General features: G+C 40.4%; 1 protein-coding gene across 7 annotated transcripts in view; it reads left to right on the forward strand.

Moving 5' to 3' along the window:
- The window catches only part of cacna1ba (calcium voltage-gated channel subunit alpha1 Ba), a 598,950-nt gene that overhangs the window by 241,907 nt on the left and 329,906 nt on the right, over positions 1-27,137 (forward strand). For all 7 annotated transcript variants that reach the window (XM_087998499.1, XM_087998494.1, XM_087998493.1 and 4 more), the window contains exon 6: positions 5,883-6,058. In XM_087998499.1, coding sequence (XP_087854625.1) covers positions 5,883-6,058 — 176 coding nt within the window. The remainder of the gene's footprint in view (positions 1-5,882; positions 6,059-27,137) is intronic.

Raw genomic sequence — 27,137 nt, forward strand, 5'->3', positions numbered from 1 at the left:
TGCCATTTATCTGGATGATGTTCTAATAACAGGGAAGACCAATAAAGTGCACTTGGAGAACTTGGGCATAGTGCTTAAACATTTCTCCCAGGTGGGCATATGCCTTAGATGGGAAAAATGTGTGTTCCATGTGCCTTAAGTGACCTACTGGGTTACAGAGATGACAAAACCGAGTTACACCTGTTGGAAAATAAAATGAGAATGACCAAAAGAGCCCTGGCTCCCACATGTGTACCGGAGCTGAGGTCTTTCCTAGGGCTAGTGAATTATTACGGAAAATTAATTTGTAACCTGGCCTCCATCCTGGCACCTTACACCTGTTATAGGAAAAGGTCAGCCTTGGAAATGGTCGTGTAGCCAAGAAGTAGCCTTTAGAGAAGTGAAAAAGCAGCTATCATCATCTAAGGTGTTGGCCCACTACGATCCATTTGGAGTACTGTGTGCAGTTCTGGTCGCCTCACTTTAGGAAAGATGTGGAAGCTTTGGAGAGGGTGCAGAGAAGATTTACCAGGATGTTGCCTGGAATGGAGAATAGGTCGTATGAGGATAGGTTGAGAGTGCTAGGCCTTTTCTCATTGGAACGGCGAAGGATGAGGGGTGACTTGATAGAGGTTTATAAGATGATCAGAGGAATAGATAGAGTAGATAGTCAGAAACTTTTTCCCCGGGTACAACAGAGTGTTACAAGGGGACATAAATTTAAGGTGAAGGGTGGAAGGCATAGGGGGGATGTCAGGGGTAGGTTCTTTACCCAGAGAGTGGTGGGGGCATGGAATGGGCTGCCTTTGGGAGTGTCAGAGTCAGAATCATTGGTGACCTTTAAGCGGCAATTGGATAGGTACATGGATGGGTGCTTAAGCTAGGATAAATGTTCGGCACAACATCGTGGGCCAAAGGGCCTGTTCTGTGCTGTATTGTTCTATGTTCTATGATCCGAAGCAAGATGTGGTGCTGGCATGCAATGCCTGCCAGTGCAGTATCGGATTGGTGTTTGCTCATGGTAACCCAATGGAGAGGAACACCCAATAGCATATGTTTCCTGGACATTGATTGATGCTGAATGCAAATATGCCCAGATAAAGGGGGAAGATTTGATGGTCGTCTTTGGTGTGAGGAAGTTCCACCAGTACCTTTGTCATAGTTACTGATCACAACCCTCTGCTAGGGCTGCTGAAGGTAGACAAGGCGGTGCCGCCCATAGCTTCTGTTAGAATTCAGCGTTGGACTCTTACTCTCAGTGCATTCAAGTACAAATTGGAACACCATCCAGGAAGCCAATTGGCTAATGCAGATGCCTTGAGTCGCTTCCCACTGGCAGATACTCCAATGGTAGTGCCTCCCCTGGAAGAGTCCATTTTGGTTTTAAACTTCCTGGACACCCTTCCAATTACTGCTGACAATATCTGACTGTGGGACACCAAAAGATCCTGTCCTAGTGAAACAAAAACAGCTGGTGGCACTAGGGGTAACAGAAGGGCCATCGCAAACAGGGTTGAAACCTTTTTGAACCTGGTGAGACCAGATCACCATATAGGACGGCATATTGGTGAGCAAGAGTGATTATCCTGAGTAAAGGTCGCCACCAGATACTGGCTGAACTCCACCAGGGTCATCCAGGGGTTTCTAAAATGAAGATGCTGGCAAGAAGTTATGTCTGGTTGCCAGAGTTGGATGCCAACACAGCTGTATTGGTAGGGCAGTACCGACAGTGCCAACATGGACAGAAATTGCCACCAGCAGCAACCCCACATTCGTGGGAATGTCCAGGAAAACTGTGGACTTGGTTGCTTGTTGACTATGCCAGTCCTTTCATGGGCTCAATGTTCCTGGTCATTGTGGATGCCCATTTAAAGTGGTTGGATGTGTATAGAGTTCACTTGGGAAACTCAGGATGAGGATTGAGAAGCCAAGAGCATTGTTTTCTATACATGATCTCCTGGAAATATTGGTTACGGACGATGGGACGTCATTTACCAGCAGGGAATTTGAGTATTTCCTGAAGTCAAATGGCATTTGGCACTTAGGAACATCTCAATACCATCCATTGGTAATGATCTAGGGGAAAGAGCAGTCCAAACATTGAAGGCAGGCTTAAAGAAGCAGCCTACAGTATCACTCGATACAAAACTGTCCTGGTTCCTGTTCAAATATAGGGCCACCCCTCACGTAATAACATGAATAGTTTCAGTAGAGTTGCTGATAGGAAGAAGACTCTACACCAGGTTAAACCTGATATTCCCAGACCTGGGGGGCAAGGTGAAACGGCATCCAGAACATCAATGCTGGCCACTTGCCTCCTCTGAGCGCGAGAGACAATTTAATTCAGGAGATCAAGTTTGGTGCCAGAGCCATAGAATGCCCCTGTACAAATGCGAGGCGAAGTTGATGTGAGGTCAGGTCCCATGACATACAAAGTTCGGGGAGATGATACAAACAGGTGGATCACCTGAAAGCTGTTATCACACAAACGGGGCAGGAGCAAAACATACCTGGCCCCTCAGATCCACCAGAAGGTCTGTCAGAAACTGTAGCTTCTCCCCCTCCATCAAATGTCGAATAAAGCTCAGAGTCTGAGATGGATGCAACCTTGATAATGTTACCACAGGAAACAGAGGAGGAAACTCTCCCAAGACCCTGTAGATGCAACAGACGAGCTATGGCCGGGTACACGTCACCCATGTCAGAGTCTGAGTCAGAGGAACTGGACCTGGGGCAAAAACATTACAAGATAGGAGAAAGACCAGGCCTCCATCCCTGGACTTAGTGGATGAAGGGTGTAGTGATTGGAACTGGCTGGAACTTGTCGGTTACGGGATCTTTGATTGGGGTTGTTAATCTGGGCCAGTTAGGAAAACCCGGCTGACCAACATAAGCAGGAGATGAAGGGCACGACTTGTCACTGGCTACTCGGGTGTTTCCTTTCTTCCTGGTGGTGGAAATTGAATAAAGATTTAAAACCAGGAAATTCCCTCCAAAGAGTATTCCACTTCTTCCCACCATAAAGTCCCTGAAAACACGCATCCAGATCTGGTCTTTATTTGCAGAAACGTGCACATTGTCTGCCATGGCTGAACTCTTAACAACTCGCAATAATCTAGCACTTCCCAAATTCCATGGAGACTCAGGTTTAGAAAAGAAAAGCAGAAAAAACATAAGCAGGTGGTTAGAATCTCCTCAGTTCGGGGGACTGACTCTGAGCTGGCTGGCTACAGCTTGTGTACAATGCACTAGTAAATAAAGAGTGACTTGATGGTGGGATACTGGCTTCTGCAGTTATTTCACATGTTGAAGTACACATTGAGTTGGGGACAAAAAAGCTTTTAAAAGTTCAAAAGTAGCTATACCAACCTCAGGGGTTAAAAGAAGAACTGAGCTATGCTTCCAGACTTTGTTGTAACAACATGTTGGCATTACATTTTCTCACCTGGATCTATTCCTGCTGCCTGCAGTTGCTTACTACATTATCAGGAAAGAGGCAAGAAAGTGTGTTATTGAGAGTCCTGCAATACATTGGTGTGATGTAACTGTCATGGTTGAATTGCTGTCAGTGTATAAAGGGTGTGTGCTTGTGGCTGAGAGTCCTGTAACAGAGCTAAGTAGTTGCAGGAAACCATATGAATTGATACTGATTGAAAGAGATCGTTGGCAGTGAGTGATGAGAATACACAAAATGGATTAGGTTAATGGTGCAGTTGATGACAGGAAATGTCATTGATCATCATCAATCATCAGATTGTTACATTTCTTCCTTTGCTGCATCCATATTCTCAGAGTAACTTTCCTAGTACTGGCCTGGGTCTTTACCTCTTTCCATTGATCCCTGCTGCTCTCTCCCTGGGTACAGAATGCCTCTCCTTCTTTCCACCACTTGCACCAATGCCTTCAGTGTTGCTATGTCAGCTTGGTGATCACTGTCTGACATGTTCTGCCATTTCTTGTAGTTTGCATCCACTTTTCAAAAATCTCCCACCATCTTCTGCAGCCACAATGCACCTTCTCTTTAAAAGGTGTAAGCTTCTTTTAAGTAGCTTTAGTTACTCACAATAGAGCCCCCACCCACCCCCCACAGTCTGCGCAGTCAGCGAACATTGTAGATACCATGGGCTGCATGTAGGCATTATTTTAAAGGAGCAGGTGGCATCATTGTCTGCACAGAAACACTGAGGCATGGGCTAATCACATGCAGAAATATTCATTCCTGTTCTCAGAATTAAGCTAATTTAACATTACCATCGCTCCCCACTCACCTCCACCATTCCCAGTTGTTTCATTCAATTCCAAAATCTACTGCAAAAGGTATTAATTAATCACTAATTTGCCATTACTGTCTGAATGGGATTTAAATGGAGATATATCCTGTTTTCGATCTCATTGTTCCCCTTCCAAAATAAATTCTCACTCTTCAAAAACAGGCAGCTGCTGCCTCTCTCTTCTTACAGCTTGACTTCCCCTGACAATGAATTGTTTTTATTTTTTATTCCCTTGCCACTCACTGTACCAGTGAACTACCAGAAGAGAATTCTGCTGTTCCAACACTTGATGAGATATTTGCTCTCCGAATTTAACACGTTTACAGTGAAAGGACTGTGTTTTTGATTTGATTAGGTCCTGTATTTGTTTGTGAAGGCTACATGTGCAGGAACAACTGTTCCATTGGATCATAGATTTGAAACCAGCCACAATGGCACAAACGCTTTGCTTCCTGCTTTTTAAAAAAATTATTCATTCTTGGAATGAGGGCATCACTGGCTAGGCCAGCATTTATTACCCATCCCTAATTGGCCAGACGTCAGTTAAGAGTCAACCACATTGCTGTGGGTCTGGAGTCACATGTAGGCCAGACCAGATCAGGACAGCAGTTTGCTCCCCTAAAGATCATTGGTGAACCAGATGGGTTTTTTTTCTGACAATTAACAACGGATTCATGGTCATCATTAGACACTTGATTCCAAGTATTGAATCTTGAAATCTTAACTTTTATTTGAATCTTGAAATCTTAACTTTGATTCTGGAATTCTAATTCAAGATGTTTAAAATTGAATGCAAATGCCACTGTCTACTGTGGCAGGATTTGAACCCAGGTTGCTGGAATCTTATCTGAATTCCTGGATAAACAGTTCAGCAATAATACCACTGGGCCATCACAGTGGTATTTCTGAGTAAAATATCTACGTATTGTAATGAATTGGATTGGGAACGTAATTCCTGATGATTCATCTAGATGTATGTTAGATGCAGAAGTATCTGCCAGAGACTCTCAAAACCTTATTTGAGATCTGTATGTATCAGTCACTCCCCAGAAAAGTACACATTGTGGTCTTATGAGGGTTGTGAGCTCTGTATGAACTTTCCTATAGCATTTCTTATGAGTATTGATATTTTTGGACATTTTGAACCTTTCTCTAAAACTAATAAAGTTTACTAGATCCTTTCACGTTTGGATCATGTATCCTATTACCGTCCCTACACAGAATAAGTTCCTTTTATATGAAGCTATAGTGTTGTACTGATGATAGACCAATGTGTTATATCATGCAATGAGAGATAATAGCTCATACAAGCAGTTTCTTACTTGTTGGCAGATTTTTATATTTTCTTGGAAACTGGGGGCTGTGACAGCAAGGGAAGGAAAACTAACAATTGCAGCAAGCTCCCTTCAACCTTTATTGCTGTCTCCTGTTGAGTAGGTTAGAACAAGATTGGAACATATCAGCTTGGGAACTGTGTTTGGTAGCACAGCCAGGGGCACAGACAGATAATAACATACCTTAAAAAAGTAAATTTTTCTAAATTGACTTTTAAAGTAATTCTAGCATTGTAATGTTCACTAGTTTGTAAAATTTGACCATGAATTGAAACAGTTTGCTTCTGTTTGTATCTAGATGAGCCAGTGACAGATTTTCCATGTGGCTCTCGGACATGTCCAAATGGAACGGATTGCAGAGGATACTGGACTGGACCCAACTATGGAATTACAAATTTTGACAATATCTTGTTTGCTGTGCTCACTGTCTTCCAATGTATCACTATGGAAGGGTGGACAGATATTCTGTACAATGTAAGTACAATTTAACCATTTACTTCATAGTTTTACGAGTGGCAGCCATTGTGGTTGCTAAGGTGACCTACTGTTGTCTTGTGCCAGCATGGTCTGTGGACTGAGATAGAATTATGTCTGGAGATGTCCATCAGGACAAGAAAAATGAAATTTGAGTATACATGGGAAAATATAGGTTTGAAATTGATCTTTCAGATGTAGGACTGTAGCCAGTCTGTTACTGGTGCTCAGGTGAATATGAAGATCCCCCTTATCAAATCAAAGGGCTGCCTACTTAGCCCCATAGAGTTATAAAGATGTACATCACAGAAACAAATGCTTCGGGTCCAACTCATCCATGCCGACCAGATATTCCACATCAATCTAGTCCCATTTTAGAATTAGAATTAGAATCCCTACAGTATGGAAACAGGCCCTTTGGCCCAATAAGTCCGCACCGACCCTTCGAAGAGCCAGACCCATTCACCTACCCTATATTCACCCCTGACTAATAACCTACACTATGTGCAATTTAGCATGGCCAATTCATCTGACCTGCATATCTTTGGAATGTGGGAAGAAACTGGAGCATCCAGAGGAAGCTCACGCAGACACGGGCAGAACATTAAAAACTCCATACAGACAGTTACCTGAGACTGGAATTGAACCCAGGTCTCTGGTGCTGTGAGGCATTTAACCGATATCCTTCTGAATCCTTCCTATTCATATATCCATCCAGATGCCTTTTAAATGTTTTAATTGTTCCAGCCTCCACAACCTTTTTGGTCAGCTCATTCTATAAACGCACCACCCTCTGCATGAAAAGGTTGCTCTTAGGGTCCGTTTAAATCATTTCCCTCTCACCTTAAACCTATGCCCTCTAGTTTTGGATTTCCCCACCCTGGAGAAAAGACCTTGTCTATTTACCCTATCCATGCCCCTTATTATTTTATAAACTTCTATAAGGTTACCCATCAGCCTCTGATTCTCCAGGGAAAACAGCCCTAGCCTATTCAGCCTCTCCTAATGGCTCAAACCCTCTAACCCTGGCAACATAATTGGAAATCTTTTTTGAGCCTTCTCAAGTTTCATAACATTTTTACAAGCAAGGAGACCAGTAGTGAATGCAGTATTCTATTTTGGTGTCCTGACTGATATTTCTTTCTCAAGAACCTGTTGGAGATTGGATTAAATGGTTTTTGATCACTTGGCCATTTGTGAGCCGTTGCTGTCATAGAAGGACATGGGGATGTTGTTTACTAAACTACAGTCATTGAAGTCACCAACAATTTATGATGTTTTGTATTTTGAAACATACTGCACGACCAGGTGCAAACAGAAATTGTAAGTCTTTTTGTTCAACCAGACTAGATCAATTAAAGAATTCATAACCAATCTTGTAGAACCTGACCTTGAATAACAATCCAGCTATCAGTTCTGTTAATGTCCATAATATTATGCTAGAGGGCAAAAAATCAATCCCTTCATTATAGTTGTTATTAAGCTGTTCATAAGCACCAAGTCACTCATACACTTGATATACAGCCACAGGCAATTAAAATGAATGCCTAATAATTTTGTTTCATAATATGTTTTTCTATTTATACTGTGATGCAAAACTATATATCATCCAATTTTATATATCATTTGCTTACCATTCAATAAGCTAAAAAGGATAGTTTTAAAGGTTCTCTTAAACCTTTAGAAATGTTTAAATCTTAAACATAAAAACATCCAATCTGCTGATGGGAAAAGCCTGAAATGTTAAAAGAAATGCAAGTTGAGGCTTTTTGCTTTTAGGATATTTGCTTTGCTCTCTTTTGTTGTTGCAAACTAAAATTAAGATAAAGTATGTTAAAAAGAGGTTGTTTTGCTATAAGGGGAGTAAAGGATTGCTAGAAGTAAGGGGTACAATGGTTTTGTGCCAAAGGGAATGGAAAGCTTTGAAGTGAAGATAATGTAAAGAGCCTTTTTTTTTGTACAGCTAGGGTGAAAGAAAAAGAAGGTTCTGATATTGTTTGAACATTAGGAGAAACAGAAAAGGGAAGTTCAGAGGAGCATCACATATGGTATAGGTAACTAGAGAGATAACATTTAGCAATATTTGTTGGCATTCATCTAAATAGTAGCCAGCAATGCAAAAGATTACCATCTTTTAATTTCTGTTACTGTCTGGCATTTGCATGGGGAAATTATCAAGCATTGCATCAAATTCACACCTTCCTGCATCTTGATTCTGACAAATGTGTATTCCGAAAGTTTTGGAGGGGTGCCATCGCTGTGTAATCTTAAAATACCTGTGTAACAGGTAACTCTTTTAGTGATTACAGTGAATACATAGATATTAATTGAAGAAATCAATCAACACCTGAATGGCATTGTCATCACAAGGCATTTCTGAGACAACTTTGCAGAAATTAGACGTCTTGAAAATCAGTTCAACTCTGATATAACAAAACGAAGAACTGTGGGTGCTGGAACTCTGAAACAAAAACAAATGTGTTTTCTGCAGGTCTGGCAACATTTGTGGAAAGAAAGCAGAGTTAATGTTTCAGGTCTGGTGACCATTCTGCTGAAAAAAAACATTCTCTCCATAGACGTTGCTAGACCAGCTGAATTTCTCTAACAATTTCTGTTTTTGTTTAATCTCTTCTACAGTTGTCGATATTACCTGCTTACTCAAATTGCTATTGAAAAATTATTGATCTTCCTCTTTTGACCCTTTGCTATTAATCTGCAGATGCTTTCTTGATTTTACTTGGTAAAAGGGTTTGTACAGTCACCAAAATTTATTGCAGTGAGAGCGTACCATTTGTGTATTATACTGAAATATGATAATAACAGGGTACACCCTTGTGCTGGCACTAACTGTAATATGCATTATGTGTTGCCAATAAATCTTTTACATAACTGCTGTGCTTGGAGAAATGGCAGTTGGAAATTTATGTCAAATAGCAGGAATGACATTTGTGGCATGTCAGCAGCTTAAGATGCTCAATTACCTTGTGCGCTTTTTGCCTTTCTAGGCAGCACACATGGAGTAATGAAGAAGACCTGTGCCCTAAAAACAGTTTTTTTTTATAAGTAATAGACTCCACAAATATTACTGGGCCAAATAATCAGAAATTATTTTGGTGGGCGGCACAGTGGCACAGTGGTTAGCACTGCTGCCTCACAGCGCCAGAGACCCGGGTTCAATACCCGTCTCAGGCGACTGACTGTGTGGAGTTTGCACATTCTCCCCGTGTCTGCGTGGGTTTCCTCCGGGTGCTCCGGTTTCCTCCCACAGTCCAAAGATGTGCAGGTCAGGTGAATTGGCCATGCTAAATTGCCCGTAGTGTTAGGTAAGGGGTAAATGTAGGGGTATGGGTGGGCTGCGCTTCAGCGTGGCGGTGTGGACTTGTTGGGCCGAAGGGCCTGTTTCCACACTGTAAGTAATCTAATCTAATCTAATCTAAATGTCCCAGTATTGATCACTAGCATGTTTTAAATTGGCTGGAATCACCATTGACCGTAATTAGAGTACTTTTGGTTATGGCTCCAGGGAACCATACCAGATTGTGTGAACTCAATTGAATGAGTATAGCATTGGGTTCAGTTATGCTGAAGTTGATTGTTAAGCCACGAGGAACAACTGCTTGTTCATTTCTGTAATTCCAGTACAATGCCACACAGTTCACTGAACATGTCTCAGTATTTCACCACTTACAGTACATTCGGCTTTCATTTTTGATTCTCTCAAATTGGTTAACTTCACCATATTATGTTCTATCTGCAATGTGCTTGCCACTCACCTACTTTGGCTACATTCCTCTGCAGTCACTTTGAATCTTATTCATCGCTTGCTATCTAATGTATTGTCAGCAAACTTGGATATGCTATGCTCAGTTTCCTCATATACGTTATAAACATTGTTCTTGTGATTTTCTTTACTGGTGTAAGCCTTGACAATATTCAAGATGAAAGTAATGAGTTATGACACTTCCAAGCTTTGTGCGATGATTCCTGAATTATTCCAAAGCTAAGACCTTCTCCAAACATGGCCTTGGAAAGCTACAGTAACTGATCATTAGGTGTAGATTGAATCGAGGAAGCACCAGTTATGGTTCCAAATAACATTTCATAGAATCCCTACGGTGTGGAAACAGGCCCTTCAGCCCAACAAGTCCACACCAACCCTCCAAACAGTAACCCACCCAGATCCATTCCCCCTAACTAATGCACCTAACCTACACACCCCTGAACTCCATAGGCAATGTAGAACATAGAACATAGAACATAGGACAGTACAGCACAGAACAGGCCCTTCAGCCCATGATGTTGTGCCGACCATTGATCCTCATGTATGCGCCCTCAAATTTCTGTGACCATATACATGTCTAGCAGTCTCTTAAAGTCCCCAAGGACCTTGCTTCCACAACTGCTGCTGGCAATGCATTCCCTGCTCTCACAACTCTCTGTGTAAAGAACCCGCCTCTGACATCCCCTCTATACTTTCCTCCAACCAGCTTAAAACTATGACCCCTCGTGTTAGCCATTTCTGCCCTGGGAAATAGTCTCTGGCCATCGACTCTATGCTCTCATTATCTTCTATACCTCAATTAGGTCCCCTCTCCTCCTTCTTTTCTCCAATGATAAAAGTCTGAGCTCAGTCAACCTCTCTTCATAAGATAAGCCCTCCAGTCCAGGCAGCATCCTGGTAAACCTCCTCTGAACCCTCTCCAAAGCATCCACATCTTTTCTATAATAGGGCGACCAGAACTGGATGCAGTATTCCAAGTGCGGTCTAACCAAAATTTTATAGAGCTGCAACAAGATCTCATGACTCTTAAACTCAATCCCCCTGTTAATGAAAGCCAAAACACCATATGCTTTCTTAACAACCCTGTCCACTTGGGTGGCCATTTTAAGGGATCTATGTACCTGCACCCCAAGATTCCTCTGTTCCTCCACACTGCTAAGAATCCTATCCTTAATCCTGTATTCAGCTTTCAAATTCGACCTTCCAAAATGCATCACCTCGCATTTATCCAGGTTGAACTCCATCTGCCACCTCTCAGCCCATCTCTGCATCCTGTCAATGTCCAGGCTGCAGCATGGCCAATTCACCTAACCTGCACATATTTGGATTGTGGGAGGAAACCAGAGCAGCCAGAGGAAACCCACACCGACACAGGGAAAACATGCAAACTCCACATAGACAGTTGCCCAAGCTGGAGTTGAACCCATGTCCCTAGCACTGTGAGGCTGCAGTGCTAACCACTGAGCCACCATGCATTGTAATTTAGTTTGGGAGTAGGTGAATGATATGGAGAGAGAAGAACTCGTATATATTATTCAGAGTTTCCTCAGTATACCAGAAAACCTAGGGTGCTACATTCTTGATTTTCTTTGCAGTCATACTTGCCTGTGAAAACAGACAGAAGATTGGTTATTTTACATTTAGAAATTGTGAGGTAAAATTGTCAGTATTTAATTCTGTATTGAATTCACTCTACTCAATAAACTGCAGGCCTGGAAATTTCTTGGTCTTAAAATTCTTATCCTTATTTCCAAAAGCTTCCATCACCTCAAACTTAACATTTCTTGTAACCTTCTACCCAGCCCAACAAACCTCCATGATTTTTACTTCATCCAATCTGACCCCTTGTACATGCTGATTTTCTTACTCCTACAATGCTGGCAATTCCTTTCGCTGCCTCAGCCATAAGCTCTGGAGTTTCTTCTTATATTTTTGTGCTGCTTTGTTTCATTCCTCCTTTAAGACATGCATTAAAATGTATCCCTGTGACCAAGCATGTGGACATGTGTACAACTTTCGCTTTATACCTCTACTTATTTGTTTTGTAGTCAAACTTTGTGGATAACATTCCTGTGAAGTGTCTTACAAAGTTTTACTATGTTAACGTGCTATATAACAACTTACATTTATATTGTGTCCTTAAAATAATGCTCTTGTGAACTGCTTTGATTGTTTTATTATGAAGCAGGCCAATGATCCAGAATTTAAGGAGCATCTTAGAGGAGGACAGAGAGGTAGAGAGATCTAGAGAGGGAATTCCAGAGTTTAAGAACAAGGTAATTTAAAGCACAGTAACCAATAGAAGAGCAATTAAAATGTATGACGTCAAAGAGGCCAGAATTAGAGGATTGTAAATATCTATGAGGACTGTGAACTGGAGATAAGCAGGGGCAAGGCAATTTTTGAATTTGAAAACATTAAAGACAATTTTAAAATCACAGTGTTGGCTGACAAGAATTAATATTGCTCAGTTCAATGTGCATAGGGATGCTGACTGAATGGGACTTAGAATAATGATGATGGGGAAAGTAGAGGTTTGGATGACTGAAAGCATGTGAAAGGTAAAATGTGAAAGGCCAGTAAGATCACATTGGCTTAGTCAAATCTTGATGTAACAATGTCATAACTTTGAATGCAAGTTATTGCTTTTAGAAAAGTATATGTTCTGTCACTGTTATGATGAATGGAATGGTATGTACCCACAGTGGATGCGCATTATAGTTGCAGTATTACAAGTATATGGTATAAAAGAACTGTGTACCAGCATTTAAGGGACTGAATGTTTTCTAAAAAATCTACTCATGATTTAGTGTTTAATTATTTTGGTGCATGCTTCATTTTAATTTCTATTATAAAGTTCACTCAATAAAATTATTGATATTCTTCCTACATTAAAAAGAATTGACTTGTCAAAATGAATAATTGGAGGTTTGGAACAATTGTGAGACAAAATTACATCATGAACAGTGTTATTTATTTATAAGGAGAATCCTGTTACAATATCTGAATAACATGACACCCACGCAAGGAAAATATACTGTAAGTGTCTGAGTGTATTCATTGTCTCTTTTTCTTTTGGTTGCTATGTGATGCAGTGGGCATAATTCAAAAGAGTTCCCATGGACTCATTTGAACTTGAAATCTTCCTAAAAGTGTTGTGACAGTCTATTAAAAATTGTCAAGTACAAGAAGTGCAATTTAAGTGAAGGGTTACACAAGCATTTCTTTACTCACCCAGAGGGAAAGCAGAAACAATACTTTAAAACAAAAATCAGTAATACTTAGAAATAAATGAAAGCATCAGTGGTACTGGAGCTCCATTTTGAAATATGCAAAACACATCAGACTGGTATGTATCATTCTCAAGTTTTACTGTTTTATTTTGTTTATGAGTAGGATATTACAATCTTGTATTAAAAAATTGCAATGATATATTGGGGCAACTTCAGAAGTGCAGAGTATTCTTATTATGTATCTATGTGATAATGGCAATGCTGACAAGGCCAGCATTTACTTGTCTTGAGAAGATTATGGTGAGCTACTTTCATGTACCTTTATAGTCTGCTGGGTGAAGGTACTCCTACAGTGAAAGCTCATTTTATCATATGCTTTGAAGAAGTAGTTGACAATGACCCGGAGCTCAGTTTCTGAATGAGTGCACACACCAGTATCATCTGCATACTGGAGCTTAATGACTAACGTTAGAGTCATTTTGAAGGCAGCATAAGTTGAACAGTTTCCCTTCTGTTCTGTGAATGATCTCCATGCTGCCAGGTAATTTGCTGGAGGTGAGGTGCAATATTGCCACAAAGTAAATGGAGTAGAGGGTTTGATCCCAGCTTTCCTTCGAGATAGGGTCTGTGGTCATTCCGTTGGCTTCATTATGTAATGTGTCTTCTGTGTTCTTTACCAAGTCTTGTCCTTGGCTCATTGCCAGCTGATGCTTCAGTTTGAACTGTTTTCTTGGCAGCTTGCTTTTGCGAAGGTTTGCTATTGCCTCTGACTCTCAAGGGCAGTGTGATGAAGCAGAAGCTCAGTCACAGCAAGAATCAAAACTGTGCTAGTTTCCTCTTACCTAAGAGTGACTGGTGCTTGTTTGACTTTAGTAGGTTTCTGGAAAGTTTTACTTACACCACGGAACTTATGGAGAGCAGTGTTACATGCATCTTGTTCACAGATTATTCCGTTCCTCCTTCACAATCCCTGCTACATGATTGTGGATAATCACTACTACATTATGATATATGGCACCCTCTCATTATCATATGTGATCATAGAATCCCTAGAGTGTAGAAGCAGGCCATTCAGCCCTACAAGTCCACACTGACCCTCTGAACAGCATCCCACCCAGACCCACCCTTTCCCTATAAACACTGCTTTTCCCATAGTTAATCCACCTGGATACATCCCTGGATACAATGGACAATTTAGCACGGCCAATCCACCTAACCTGCATGTCTTTGGACTGTGGGAGGAAACCCATGCACGCAGATACGGGGAGAATGTGCAAACTCCATACAGTTGCCTGAGGCTGGAATTGAACCCAGTTCCCTGACACTGTGAAGCAGCAGCACTAACCACTTAGCCACTGTGTGTCTAAATGCACCTGTCCTCAATATATTACAAACATATCTTAGCTCTGACATGCTTGCTGCTATCACATGCCTGTTTTCTGCCATATAACAGTGCCAGTGAACAATACTCACATCCAATGTAAGTGTTTTCAGTGGACGGACTTCCGGGGTGATGCATTGGTGTGCACAGAACCTTGAGGGAAACCAAGGAGTAACGGTGAGGTGCACAGTTTAGAGGGAACGTTGCCAATGAGAGAACATTTTAGTGAACTATGGCAAACTGAGAATGATCAATTGGTGCCTGCTACTGACAGCAGCTGAAAATAAAAGGAGTACTTTTTCAAGGCCAATACTATGAGTAAGTTACATACAGCTTTGCAAACAGAGATACTCATCCCATCTCATTATGAAGTAGAGTCCATTTTATTTGTAGCCGGCTTTAAGGTATGAATTCAAAACAATATTTTTATCAGCAGCTTTCAGACTAAGTGTTATACTATCACACCTAGATGTGTAGTGAATTTTAAATATTTTCCATATCAGGAATGTTATTACTTTTAAACATTGAATTTTTTTTTAACTCATAAAAATGGTGAGTAAACTTTCAGAGAATAAAATAGAGTAAACTTCATACTTGGAGAAAAAAAGTGTTAGTTAAGGAAATCCATCAAGGAACGATAAATGACAAATCATATCAAAAAAGAGAATAATAAGAATCCTTTATGGACATCCCAAAGTTTATGACAAAGGAAATTTTGTTGTCTCGATGAAATCACAAATATGATATTAAAGCCTAGGTAGGAAGTGAGTAAAAGAGCACAAAATAAAATATGATTAATGGACTTTTTTGTATTGAAGAGATATAAACAGTCAAATAGTGGTATCATAAGCAGTGCTTAGACCTGTGTTCTACGTATTATCTGATCAGCAATTCATCCACATGATCAACATTTGCAGGCAATATAAAAGTAGAGTTTGTGGACAATACTTGACTTCAGAAGAGCCACTGATAGTTTCACCATTATTACTACAACAAAATCCAAATCTTTAATGCAATACCTAAGTTTTATGAAGCAACGAGGTAATGCCAAACTGAGATAAATTATTCATTATATGACGTATAATGTTGCGTACAGTTTTGTGCATCTTATAAGGAAATAGTTCATGGCCATGGAGAAGCTGTGGAAGTGATTCATGATTTTGGCAAAACCACCTTGTATTTATCCAACACCATTCAAACAGTTTCCTAAAGCTCACAGGTAAGAGACTTTAGAGTACACAGTGGCATATTGGAAATATCATTGGACTGGTAATCCAGAGGCCCAGGCTGACATTTTGGAAGACGGGTTTGAATTCCACCACAACAGTTGGTGAAATTTGAATTCAATACAATCTGAAAAAAAAAGCCAAATTGCTAGTCTAATGTCAACCATCTAATCATTGTTGATTCTTGTTTAAGAAAACATCTGGTTTGTTAATGTCCTTCAGGAAGGGAAATCTGCCATCTTTATGTGGTTTGGCCTATATGTGAATCCAAGTTCACGGCAATGTGGTTGACTCTTAACTGCGCTCTGAAATGCCTTAGCATCTCACTCAAATGTATCAAACTGCTGCTGAGTCTAAAAAAGGAATGAAACTGGATGGACCACCCATCTAAGCGCTGGAAATGAAAACGACCCTGTTAATTTTACAAAGTTCTCCTTATCAACTTCTGGGGGGGCTGATGTCAAAATCAGGAGAGCTGTCATGTAGACAAGTCAAACAATAGCCTGACACACTCATACTCACGCAATCATACCTTACAATCAATGTCCCAGACAACAACATCAACATCCCTATATGTGCCATCCCACTTGCAGTAAATACTTACCAGAGATGGTGGCACAGTGGTATACAGTCAGGGAGGGGATTACCCTGGGAGCTTTTAACATTGACTCTACACCCTATGAAGTCTCATGACATCACATCAAATGAAGGAAGGAAAGGAAATATACTCCAATTGATTACCAACTCTTGCACTGACCCCCCCACTCCCCAACCACTTAACTGATGAATTAGTAATCCTCTTACAATGCCACTTGTAAGAAATTCCAAGGTGGCATGAGCACAGAATACCCTTTGAGTGGGGCAATTCAATGTCCATTACTAAGAGTAACTCAGTAGCACCACTACTGATTGAGCTGGCTCAGTACTAAATTACATTGTTTCTGGACATCTATTTGCACCAAGTGGTGAGGAATCCAACAAGGGAAAAACCCATGTGGCCTCATCCTCATCAATGTATCTGCTGTGGATGCATGATATCACACACAGTCCTTGTAGAGACCAAGCCGATCTACACATTTAGGATACCATCAGTCAGGTTGCATGGCAATTTCTGATGAAGAGCTTATGCCCGAAATGTCAACTCTCCTGCTCCTTGGATGCTGCCTGACTTGCTGAGCTTTTCCAGTGCAACACTTTTTGACTCGACCATTATCACTGTGCTAAATGGGATGCATTCCAAACATATCTAGCAACTCAAACCTGGGCCTCCAATGTGTGTTGTCGGCCATTGTCAGCCACAAAATTGTGTTCAACCACAATCTGTACATCCATAGTCCAGTATATCCACAATGACCATCAAGCCGTGAGATCAACCTTAGTGCAATCAAGAGTGAGGAAGTGCACCAAAACATAAATCAAAACAGATGTGTCAATTTGGGATGAAGCTATGAAACAGGCTAAACAGTGGAAATATGCATTAACCAGAGCTAAGCGATCCCATAATTGAAGGATCACACCTGAGATAGGTTTATTTAAGGCAGAACGGATTTGATGGGCTGAATGGTCTAATTCTGCTCCTATATCTTATAGTCTTGTGGTCTTCAGTGAAATCAAATATTATGTTCTGCATCTCCAGTGAATTTAGAACCATGTATTTTCATCAAATATGTTTATGTTTTAAAACCAAATCCACTGCTTGTTAGCTAACTGTCTGCTCACATAATGCAGTTTTTACTGGTTAATTGGACACCATCATCATTGTGAATAGAAGGTGTTCATCGGGGTTCTTGTGGTAGTGTCCCTACCTCTGAGTTAGGATACTTTGGTTCAACTCCCCCCACTCCAGAGGCGTTCAATAACATATGTAAACAGTTGACGTGAGGAACATTAGAAGATCCTGGTGAGGAGCTGCACACAGATTCTTAGGACTATTTTGACAATATACAGGCATTCCTCTCCTGCACCAGTGTGGCGACTTCATTAGCAACTCAGCTTTACACATTAGGTGTCAAATTCAAATATCTGTAACATGTGCTGTGCAATTCCACCAAGTCAACTGACAGGATTTAATTTACAACCCCTAGTCAACTGGTCAGAAAAGATTATGCTTCTGTTTCTTGGGCAAAATTTCAATTTCCATCGCCATAGTGACCATTATGCATGTAAATCAATAGGTGTGTCCAACTCTTACTTTCTCCCCCTGTGCTTTGAGCAGCCTTCTGTGTGTTTTTTAAAATAACGCTTGTAAACAAGAATATAAATGAATACCTTGCGGGGAAATAAATATTGTTTATTGTTATATGGTTCGCATCTGCTTCCCGTCAGCTCAAACATAATTCGAAGTATCATTGTCACCTTCAATTATGCTGAATGTCCTAACAGTTCAGTATGTCAGTAAAGCAGGTCCATCACCTTGAGCATTGCCCAGTGTACTGTGAAGGCAGTTTTGTGTCATTTCAAATACGATTTATTACTTAAGAAGAGATCAGCAAATGGACATTTAAAATTGCTGGTACTCTTCAGGTTTTACAGGTATTTCAGAGAAATGCAGAATCCAATGGTGAAATATTTATTCTTTTGGACAGTATCTAAATCTTCACATGACATATTACTCAACATGACGTTGTTATCCAGAAGTACAATGAAGTAGTTATTATCTTGACATCTATAATAAATGTGTTATATAAAAATACAAGTTCTAAAGGAAAGCAAAGCTATAAAAAAATTGTGTCAATCAAAGGCTAACTTAAAGTAAAATATTACATGCAAAGAAAGTTAAATTCCAATGTGAATCTATATATCTTAAAAGCAATATTGATGTGAAATTTTGACTGTTACTAAGATAAAAAAGCTTCACCCAAAATGATCAAGGTTCAGAAAATAAAGTCAAGAAAATCTAAAGGATTTTTTTTAAACTGCAGAGTAACATTTTATACATTTCAAGTAGTATTTTCTGTGGGAGACTTACACCTTTTAAATGGCTGAGGATTCTGATGTTGTTTGCTTCAAACCATCATGTTTTAAGTATTGTAATGCACAGCTGCTTTACTTTAAAGTTTTACTCAAGATGTCTTTCATGATGGAGTTTAATTTAATGACAACTTGTTCTTTTCCAATCTCAGATACAGTCATAGAATCATAGAGAAGTACAGCATGGAAACAGACCCTTCGGTCCAACTTGTCCATGCTGACCAGATATCCTAACCTAATCTACTCCCATTTGCCAGCACTTGGCCCATATCACTCTAAATCCTTCCTATTCATATACCCATCCAGATGCCTTTTAAATGTTATAACTGTACCAGCCTCCACCACTTCTTTTTGCAGCTCATTCCTACATGCACCACCTTCTGCATGAAAACGTTGCCCCTTAGGACCCTTTCAAATCTTTCCCCTCTCACTGTAAACCAAGACCCTCTAGTTCTGGACTCCCTCATCCCAGGGAAAAGATCTTCTCCATGTACCCTATCCATGCCTCTCATGATTTGAAAGAATATGACCTCCTTTTCTGTTTTACATAGAAAGTACCTAATAGTAATTGAATTTGGCACCACGCACATGTAAAGAGCTACAACTTTTGCATATAGCAGTGAACAAGGATACCCACTCCCAATTTTCCATATGCCATTGTCTTTCTGGTTCCAAAACACTCGAATGTCATCGTCAAATCTCAGTCCTTTTACCTCCTTCTATTCTCCTTTGTGTGATCTTCCTTGAAATCAAAAGACCATCAGATCATAAGACGTGGGATCAGAAGTAGGCCATTCAGCCCATCAAACCCATTCAATAAGATCATGGCTGATCTGATAATCCTCAACTTCACTTTCCTCACTTTTCCCTATAACCCTTGATTCCCTTACTGATTAGGAATCAGTCTATCTCAGCCTTGAATACACTTAATGATCCAGCCTTGATAGCCCTCTGTGGTAAAAAATTCCACAAACCCACTGACAGAAGAAATTCTACTTCATCTCTGTCTTGAATGGGAAATCCTTTACTCTGAGATTATGCCCTCTGGTTCCAGACTGTCCCATAAGGGGAAGCAACCTTTTCAAGTCTCCTAAGAATCTTGCATGTTTAAATAAAGTCACCTCTTATTCTTCTAAATTTCAATGCGTACAGGCTCAACCTCTCCTCATAAGACAGCGCTTCTATGTCTAGTATTAGCCCAGTGAACCTTCGATGGACTACCTTCAATGTCTTTCATTAAGAGCTTCAGAACTGTTCACAGTATTCAAGCTGTGATCTGACTAGTGTATTCAAACATAGAAACATAGAAAATAAGAGCAGCAATAGTCTATTCAGAGCTATAGGCCTGCTCTGCTGTTCAATATGATAATGGCTCATCATCCAACTTAATGTCTTGTTTCCACTTTCTCCCCACATTTTATCCTAAGATTAATATCTAACTTATTCTTGAAAATATTCAGTGTTTTGCCATCAACCTCTCTCTGTGCACGGGTTCACCACTCTCCTCATCACAGTCATAAATGGCCTACCCTGCATCCTGAGACTATGACTCCTGGTTCTGGCCCCCTGGGTCACCAGGAACATCCTTCCTTCTGTCCTGATGGAATTTTACATGAGATCCCCACTCATTCTTCTAAACCCCATTAAGTACAGTCCTAACTGATCTAATCTCTCTTCTTACGTCAATCCTGCCATCCCAGGAATCAGTCTGGCAAACCTTTGTCATCCTCCCTCCATAGTCAGATAAGGAGATCAAAATTGCATACAATACTGCAGGTTTGGTCTTACCAAGGCGCTGTGTAGTTGCAACAATGCACCCATGCTCTTATATTTAAATCCCCTTGCTATGAAGGTCAACATACAAATTGTCTTCCTCACTGTCTGCATGCTTACTTTCAGTGACTGGTGTACAAGGAGACAGAAGTTTCATTGCACTTACCACTTTCCCAATCTATCTTCATTTATATAGTAAATCTGCCTTGCTGTTTTTGCTACCCAGTGGATAATCTCACATTTATGCATGTTACACTTCATCTGCTCTGATTTGCCATTCACTCAACTTGTCTAAATCACACTGAAGCATAGCTGCATCCTCCTCACAGTTCACCCTCTCTCCCAGCTTTATGTTGTCTGCAAACATGGCGGTATCACATGTAGTTCCCTCAACTAAATTATTTATATATATATTGTGGATAGCTGGGGTCCAAGCACTGATCCCTGTGCGACCCCACTAGTTGCTGCCTACCTCTCTGATAAAGACTTGTGTATTCCTACTCTTGGTTTCCTGACTGCCAATCATTTCTCTACCCAGTACACTATCCCGAATGAGCTTTAATTTTAACATGCTATTTTCTTATGTGGGATCTTTATCAAAAGTCTTCTGAAAGTGCAAATAAACCACATCCACTGGCTTCCCCTTATCAACTCTGCTCATTACATCCTTGAAGAATTCCAGGAGATTTGTCAGGCATGACTTCCCTTTTGTAAATCCATCCTAACTCTGTCTGATTCCAACACTGGTTTTCAAGCGCTCTGCTATTAAATCTTTTCTAATAGGCTCTAACAATTTCCCCACTACCAACTTTAGGCTGATCTGTTTCTAATTTCTGTACTTCTCTCAACCACATTCACAATGTTACCCCTCCTTAAATTTCCTTGGAGTCGGCACTGATTTTTATCTACTTGTATTGTTGTAAAGTTTTTTGGAACAACTTTTTTCTACTTGAATTAGATCTATAAATGTATACTGTGGCTACTGCATCAGATTTTTCTGCTGGCTTCTATCTCGTTAAATCAGTGCTGTTGGAAAAGTTCCTACTTTGTCTCATTTCACTGCAGTCTTTACCTGTATTTTGAATTCTATAGTTATCAGTAGCCTGAAGCCATTTCTAACAGAGGGGGAACAAGAGACAGGCAAAAAAGGAAAGTCCAATCATCCAAACCATGTCCATGCATTGCCTAATAACTAACAGTATTGATTGAAGCCCCTGGCAGATTCTAACAAACTGCGAGTGCACTACACTAAGATAAATTAAAGGTATGTGTTAAAATATTAAATCCTGAAGTCAAAGCTCACCAACAGCTACCTTAACTTCAAACCAGAAAGAACTCTAAATTGTCAGTATATACATTTATTGTTTATGATGCTGCCATAATCAGGATAACTATGTGAAAATCTTACATTTTGCGCAGTTGGAAACATGTATGGTATACATGGCTAGTCTAGTTATACAGGAGAAAGTGAGGACTGCAGATGCTGGTGAGTCAGAGTTGAAAAGCGTGGTGCGTGAAAAGCACAGCAGGTCACACAGTAGCCGAGGTGCAAGAAAGTCAATGCTTTGGGCATAAGCCCTTCATCAGGAATATGGAGTCTAGTTATATGGCTCATTCCCCCAGTTCAATGTTTGGTAAATAGTAAACCCTAGGCTGTTGATGGTGAGGTATTCAATGATGGTAATGTATAGTGTGAATGCCACTTGCCATTTGGGTCTCAGGGTAGTGTTCGCATTTCTCAGGGAAATGTCCAAGGCCCACCGATCCTCAGCTACTTCATCAAAGACCTTCTCTCCACAATAAAATCAGGAGTGAGGATGTTCACTCATGATTAAAACATTCACAATTCCTCAGATACTGAAGCAGTCTATGTGCAAATACAGCAAATTCTGAACAATCTCCAAGTTTGGGCGAACAGGTGGCAAGTTACATTCATGCCACACAAGTTCCAGGCAATGGTTACCTCCAAGAGAGAGTCTAATCATTGCCTCTTGACCTTCAGTGGCATTAATATCACTGAATCCCCTCACTATAAACATCCTAAGGTTTGTCATTGAACTGGACTGGCCATATAAATACTGTGGTTACATTTCGAGTCAGAAGCCGAGAATCCTAATAACTCACCACCTGACTTCACAAAAGCTGTCTACCATCTACAAGGCACAAATCAGGAATGATGAAATACTGTCCATTTGTCTGGGTGAATGCAACTGCAACAGCACTCAAGAAACTTGACACCGTCCAGGACTGTGCAACCCACTTGATTGGCACCATGTTCAAAAACATTCAATCCCTCTGCCACCAACACTCAATAGTACGTACAAGACACATTGCAAAAAGGCTCCTTCAGCAGCAATAATGTGATGACCAAAGAAACTGAAGATTACATCTCTTCTTGAAAATTTTGTAAGAAGCATCCAAGCAGCTCATGTAGTGAACTTGGTCTTTGACTGAAGGGCAATGGTGACTCTTTATCTTAATGTTTTTGTTGTTGAATGCAAAATTGGAACTCATTGTAAATTAGACTGCCCATTTACTGTCATTCATAGAGTCATAGATATGTACAGCATGGAAACAGACCGTTCAGTCCAACTTGTCCATACCGACCAGATATCCCAACCCAATCTAGTCCCACCTGCCAGCATCTGGCCCATATCCCTCCAAACCCTTCCTATTCATATACCCATCCAAATGCCTCTTAAATGTTGCAATTGTACCAGCCTCCACCACATCCTCTGGCAGCTCATTCCATACACGTACCACCCTCTGCGTGAAAAGGTTGCCCCTTAGGCCCCTTTTATATCTTTCCCCTCTCACCCTAAACCTATGCCCTCTAGTTCTGGACTCCCTGACCCCAGGGAAAAGCCTTTGTCTATTTATCCTATCCATGCCCCTCATAATTTTGTAAACCTCTATAAGGTCACCCCTCAGCGGCACGGTGGCACAGTGCCGCTGTGCTCACAGCGCCAGAGACCCGGGTTCAATTCCAGCCTCAGGCAACTGACTGTGTGGAGTTTGCACGTTCTCCCCGTGTCTGTGTGGGTTTCCTCCGGGTGCTCCGGTTTCCTCCCACAGTCCAAAGATGTGCAGGTCAGGTGAATTGGCCATGCTAAATTGCCCGTAGTGTTAGGTAAGGGGTAGATGTAGGAGTATGGGTGGGTTGCGCTTTGGCAGGGCGGTGTGGACTTGTTGGGCCGAAGGGCCTGTTTCCACACTGTAAGTAATCTAATCTAAACCTCAGCCTCCGATGCTCTAGGGAAAACAGCCCCAGCCTATTCAGCCTCTCTCTATAGCTCAAATCCTCCAACCCTGGCAACATCCTTGTAAATCTTTTCTGAACCCTTTCAAGTTTCACATCTTTCCGATAGGAAGGCGACCAGAATTGCACGCAACATTCCAATAGTGGCCTAACCAATGTCCTGTACAGCCACCACATGACCTCCCAACTCCTGTACTCAATACTCTGACCAATAAAGGAAAGCATACCAAATGCCTTCTTCACTATCCTATCCACCTGCGACTCCACTTTCAAGGAGCTATGAACCTGCACTCCAAGATCTCTTTGTTTCGCAACACTCCCACGACATTACCATTAAGTGTATAAGTCCTGCTAAGATTTGCTTTCCCAAAATGCAGCACCTTGCATTTATCTGAATTAAACTCCATCTGCCACAGATCCTGTTGTAATCTGAGGTAATCCTCTTCGCTGTCCACTACACCTCCAATTTTGGTGTCATCTGCAAACTTAATAACTGTACCTCTTATGCTCGCATCCAAATCATTTGTGTAAATGACAAAAAGTAGAGGATCCAGCACCGATCCTTGTGGCACTCCACTGGTCACAGGCCTCCAGTCTGAAAAACAACCCTCCACCACCACCCTCTGTCTTCTACCTTTGAACCAGTTCTGTATCCAAATGGCTAGTTCTCCCTGTATTCCATGAGATCTAACCTTGCTAATCAGTCTCCCATGGGGAATCTTGTCGGACGCCTTACTGAAGTCCATATAGATCACATCTACTGCTCTGCCCTCATCAATCTTCTTTGTTACTTCTTCTAAAAACTCAATCAAGTTTGTGAGACATGATTTCCCACGCACAAAGCCATGTTGACTATCCCTAATCAGTCCTTGCCTTTCCAAATCAATCTGCCACTCCTCAGCCCATTGGCCCATCTGATCAAGGTCCCGTTATCCTCAACCATTTCACAATATCATGGAAGACTAACATCTTCTGACCTACATTTGTGACTCAGAATACATGGGATTAACTCCAAGAGAGGTAAATTTAACAGCTTTTACATCACTCAATAAACCTGCATCAATTCATCAGAATGCTCGATTCTTCAGTGTCAACGTGGTTGTGCAGTAGTTTCAAGGAGTGAGGAAATCATAGATGTACCTTGACACTAGCTGCTGATGTAAGAAGAAAGACAAATAGAATAACTCTGTCTTCATCTATTCTCTGGATGTATTATAATTACAGGGGAGTGATACTAATGCTGTAATAGTCCTGGAGTTCAGATGAAAGCTACCAACCAAATTTAATTTTTATGCTGAATATCATCTGAACCCTGAGATAAATCAATCGTCTGCACCAGCTCATTGGTTAAATAATGAGTTTGATGCTTCATTTAATGCTTTTGTCGATGCAGCACACTATTTGTTATTGCCATAGGATTGAAAGCTAATATTATTCAGCAGTGACTAAAAATTGATACAATCATTTTAATGCATTTGTGGCAAGATTCTATGCCAACTTTTGGAGGTGGCACTATTGTAATAAAATTTAATTCTCTGTGCTCAAAGCTGAAACCCACCAATCAACTTAAGATGTCCTGATTGAGTACCTTACACAGACTCTAGCAGAGGACTCAATTACCAGCAGAAGCTGGAAGAGGGTCTGATTTTTGTGGCTCAGCCCAACTCAGAACAAAGATAATGTTCTTGCCATATCCCCCTCAGTTGATCTCAGTGAATAGGTGAGCAAATCAAACCCTTGGCAGTGAACTTAGAAATTGAACAATCAGAGGTCCACATATTCTGTTAATGGCATTTTTATGTAATATGTTCACTCTGATACAACTTAAATAAATGTGTTGCCTGTGGGTATTTTTAATAATGCAAGCACGGCTATTTAGTAATAAGAAGAGATCTGTGCAAAATAAAGTAAATCTTTATTTCTGGTGACACAATGTCAGACAAACTAATCATAACAGTTGTTGATATTTAAAGTGTCCCAATGGGCCAACTTATTCAAAGCATAGTAGAATAAGAGTCTTTATTGATTTGACAAGTGATGAATTATGCATGGAACTGGTGATATAGCTTAAAACTGACTTTGAACAATAACAATTTTCAGTTTTATAATTGCAACAAGAAAGGTGTGATTAAGTGGATGTTTTTGTTCATGGGTTTGACAAGACAATTCAGTTTGGCTTGAACATGCTAACTGATTTAGGGTAAGATGCATTTGAAAAATTGAAAGGATTTGCGTAACAAAATATTGAGAAGTTCAGTTTATGTGATCGTAAAGGGACAACAGTCAGGCAGATTTTCTCTGCTGGGTTACCCCCAGATGATGGTAATGAAAAAAAAATCTATTTCCCTCTTCTGCACAGTTATGGGCGGTACCTGACCTGCTGTGTCACGACCTCCTTTCATGGACAATTTGTTAACTTATTCATGAATCACCACTTGCACAGAGTTAAAATTGAGCTTCCGATATGTATATTTAAGAACAAGCAATTGATTGTTTGCAAAATACATGATCACGATTAGCACCCATGTAGCTTACACCAGAAAAGACCAGTTCCTTTGGGGAGGAAGATCTGCTTTCCCTTTATGCAGAGTATAACTTTGATCTTGTGGTGCAATGTGGTATCCCTACCTTTGAGCCAGGAAGCCTGGGCTCTGGGCTCTCCTGTTCCAGAGGTGTGTAATAACATCCCTGAACAGATTGATTAGGATTGATTAGGAAAATGATACAAGTCCAACCTGTTTGCAGCTTACAGTTTTACTTGATATAGAAAGGACAATTTCATCTTCCTGGTGGTTTTCAAAGCTAGTAAGGTATTTAGGAATAAGTCACATTTGGTTATATGGAATAAATGGAGGAATGCAATACAAAAATAAGAAAGACAACAAAATATTTTGTTGAAATTACTGAATAAGTACCTGATGCTGCATGATAACATTCCTCTGATCCTCAAATGGTTATAATAAGGAAACTGAGCTGTATTTTTAAAAGACAAAATTAAAAGCTGGGGGTATATTATTTTTGGCTTCTTTTATCATAAGCTATTTTAGTAGAGTTTTGAAATGAACTGAGTAAATAATCTCACTTTATTGTGGAAGAAATCCTTTATTATTCATTCGTAATAAATTCTACACGGTTTAAATGCAGCGTTATCAGTAAGTAACAGATACAGTTCTATAATCATTTGTTTAAAAATGTTACCCAGCATGCTTTTTCCTAAACTATTGTTTGAACAAAAAACAAGAAGGTGAAATTAATTAGATTAATGAAACATTTTGTTCCGCTAAGTTAGTGAGATTGTGATATTTCGCACGCTGAAAAATAATCAACATTAATAATGTCTTGAAAGCCTCTAATATAACAAATATGATAACAAATGAGAAAGTAAGGAGGGGTTGGAGTGCAGCGCAAGGCTGGAAAATTCAAATTACCATTGGCACTGTCAATGAGGTAATAAGC

The sequence above is a fragment of the Chiloscyllium plagiosum genome, unplaced genomic scaffold, assembly GCF_037043375.1.
Source record: "Chiloscyllium plagiosum isolate Xiang-an unplaced genomic scaffold, Cpla_swu_hap1 HiC_scaffold_21, whole genome shotgun sequence".
Classification (NCBI taxonomy): Eukaryota; Metazoa; Chordata; class Chondrichthyes; order Orectolobiformes; family Hemiscylliidae; genus Chiloscyllium; species Chiloscyllium plagiosum.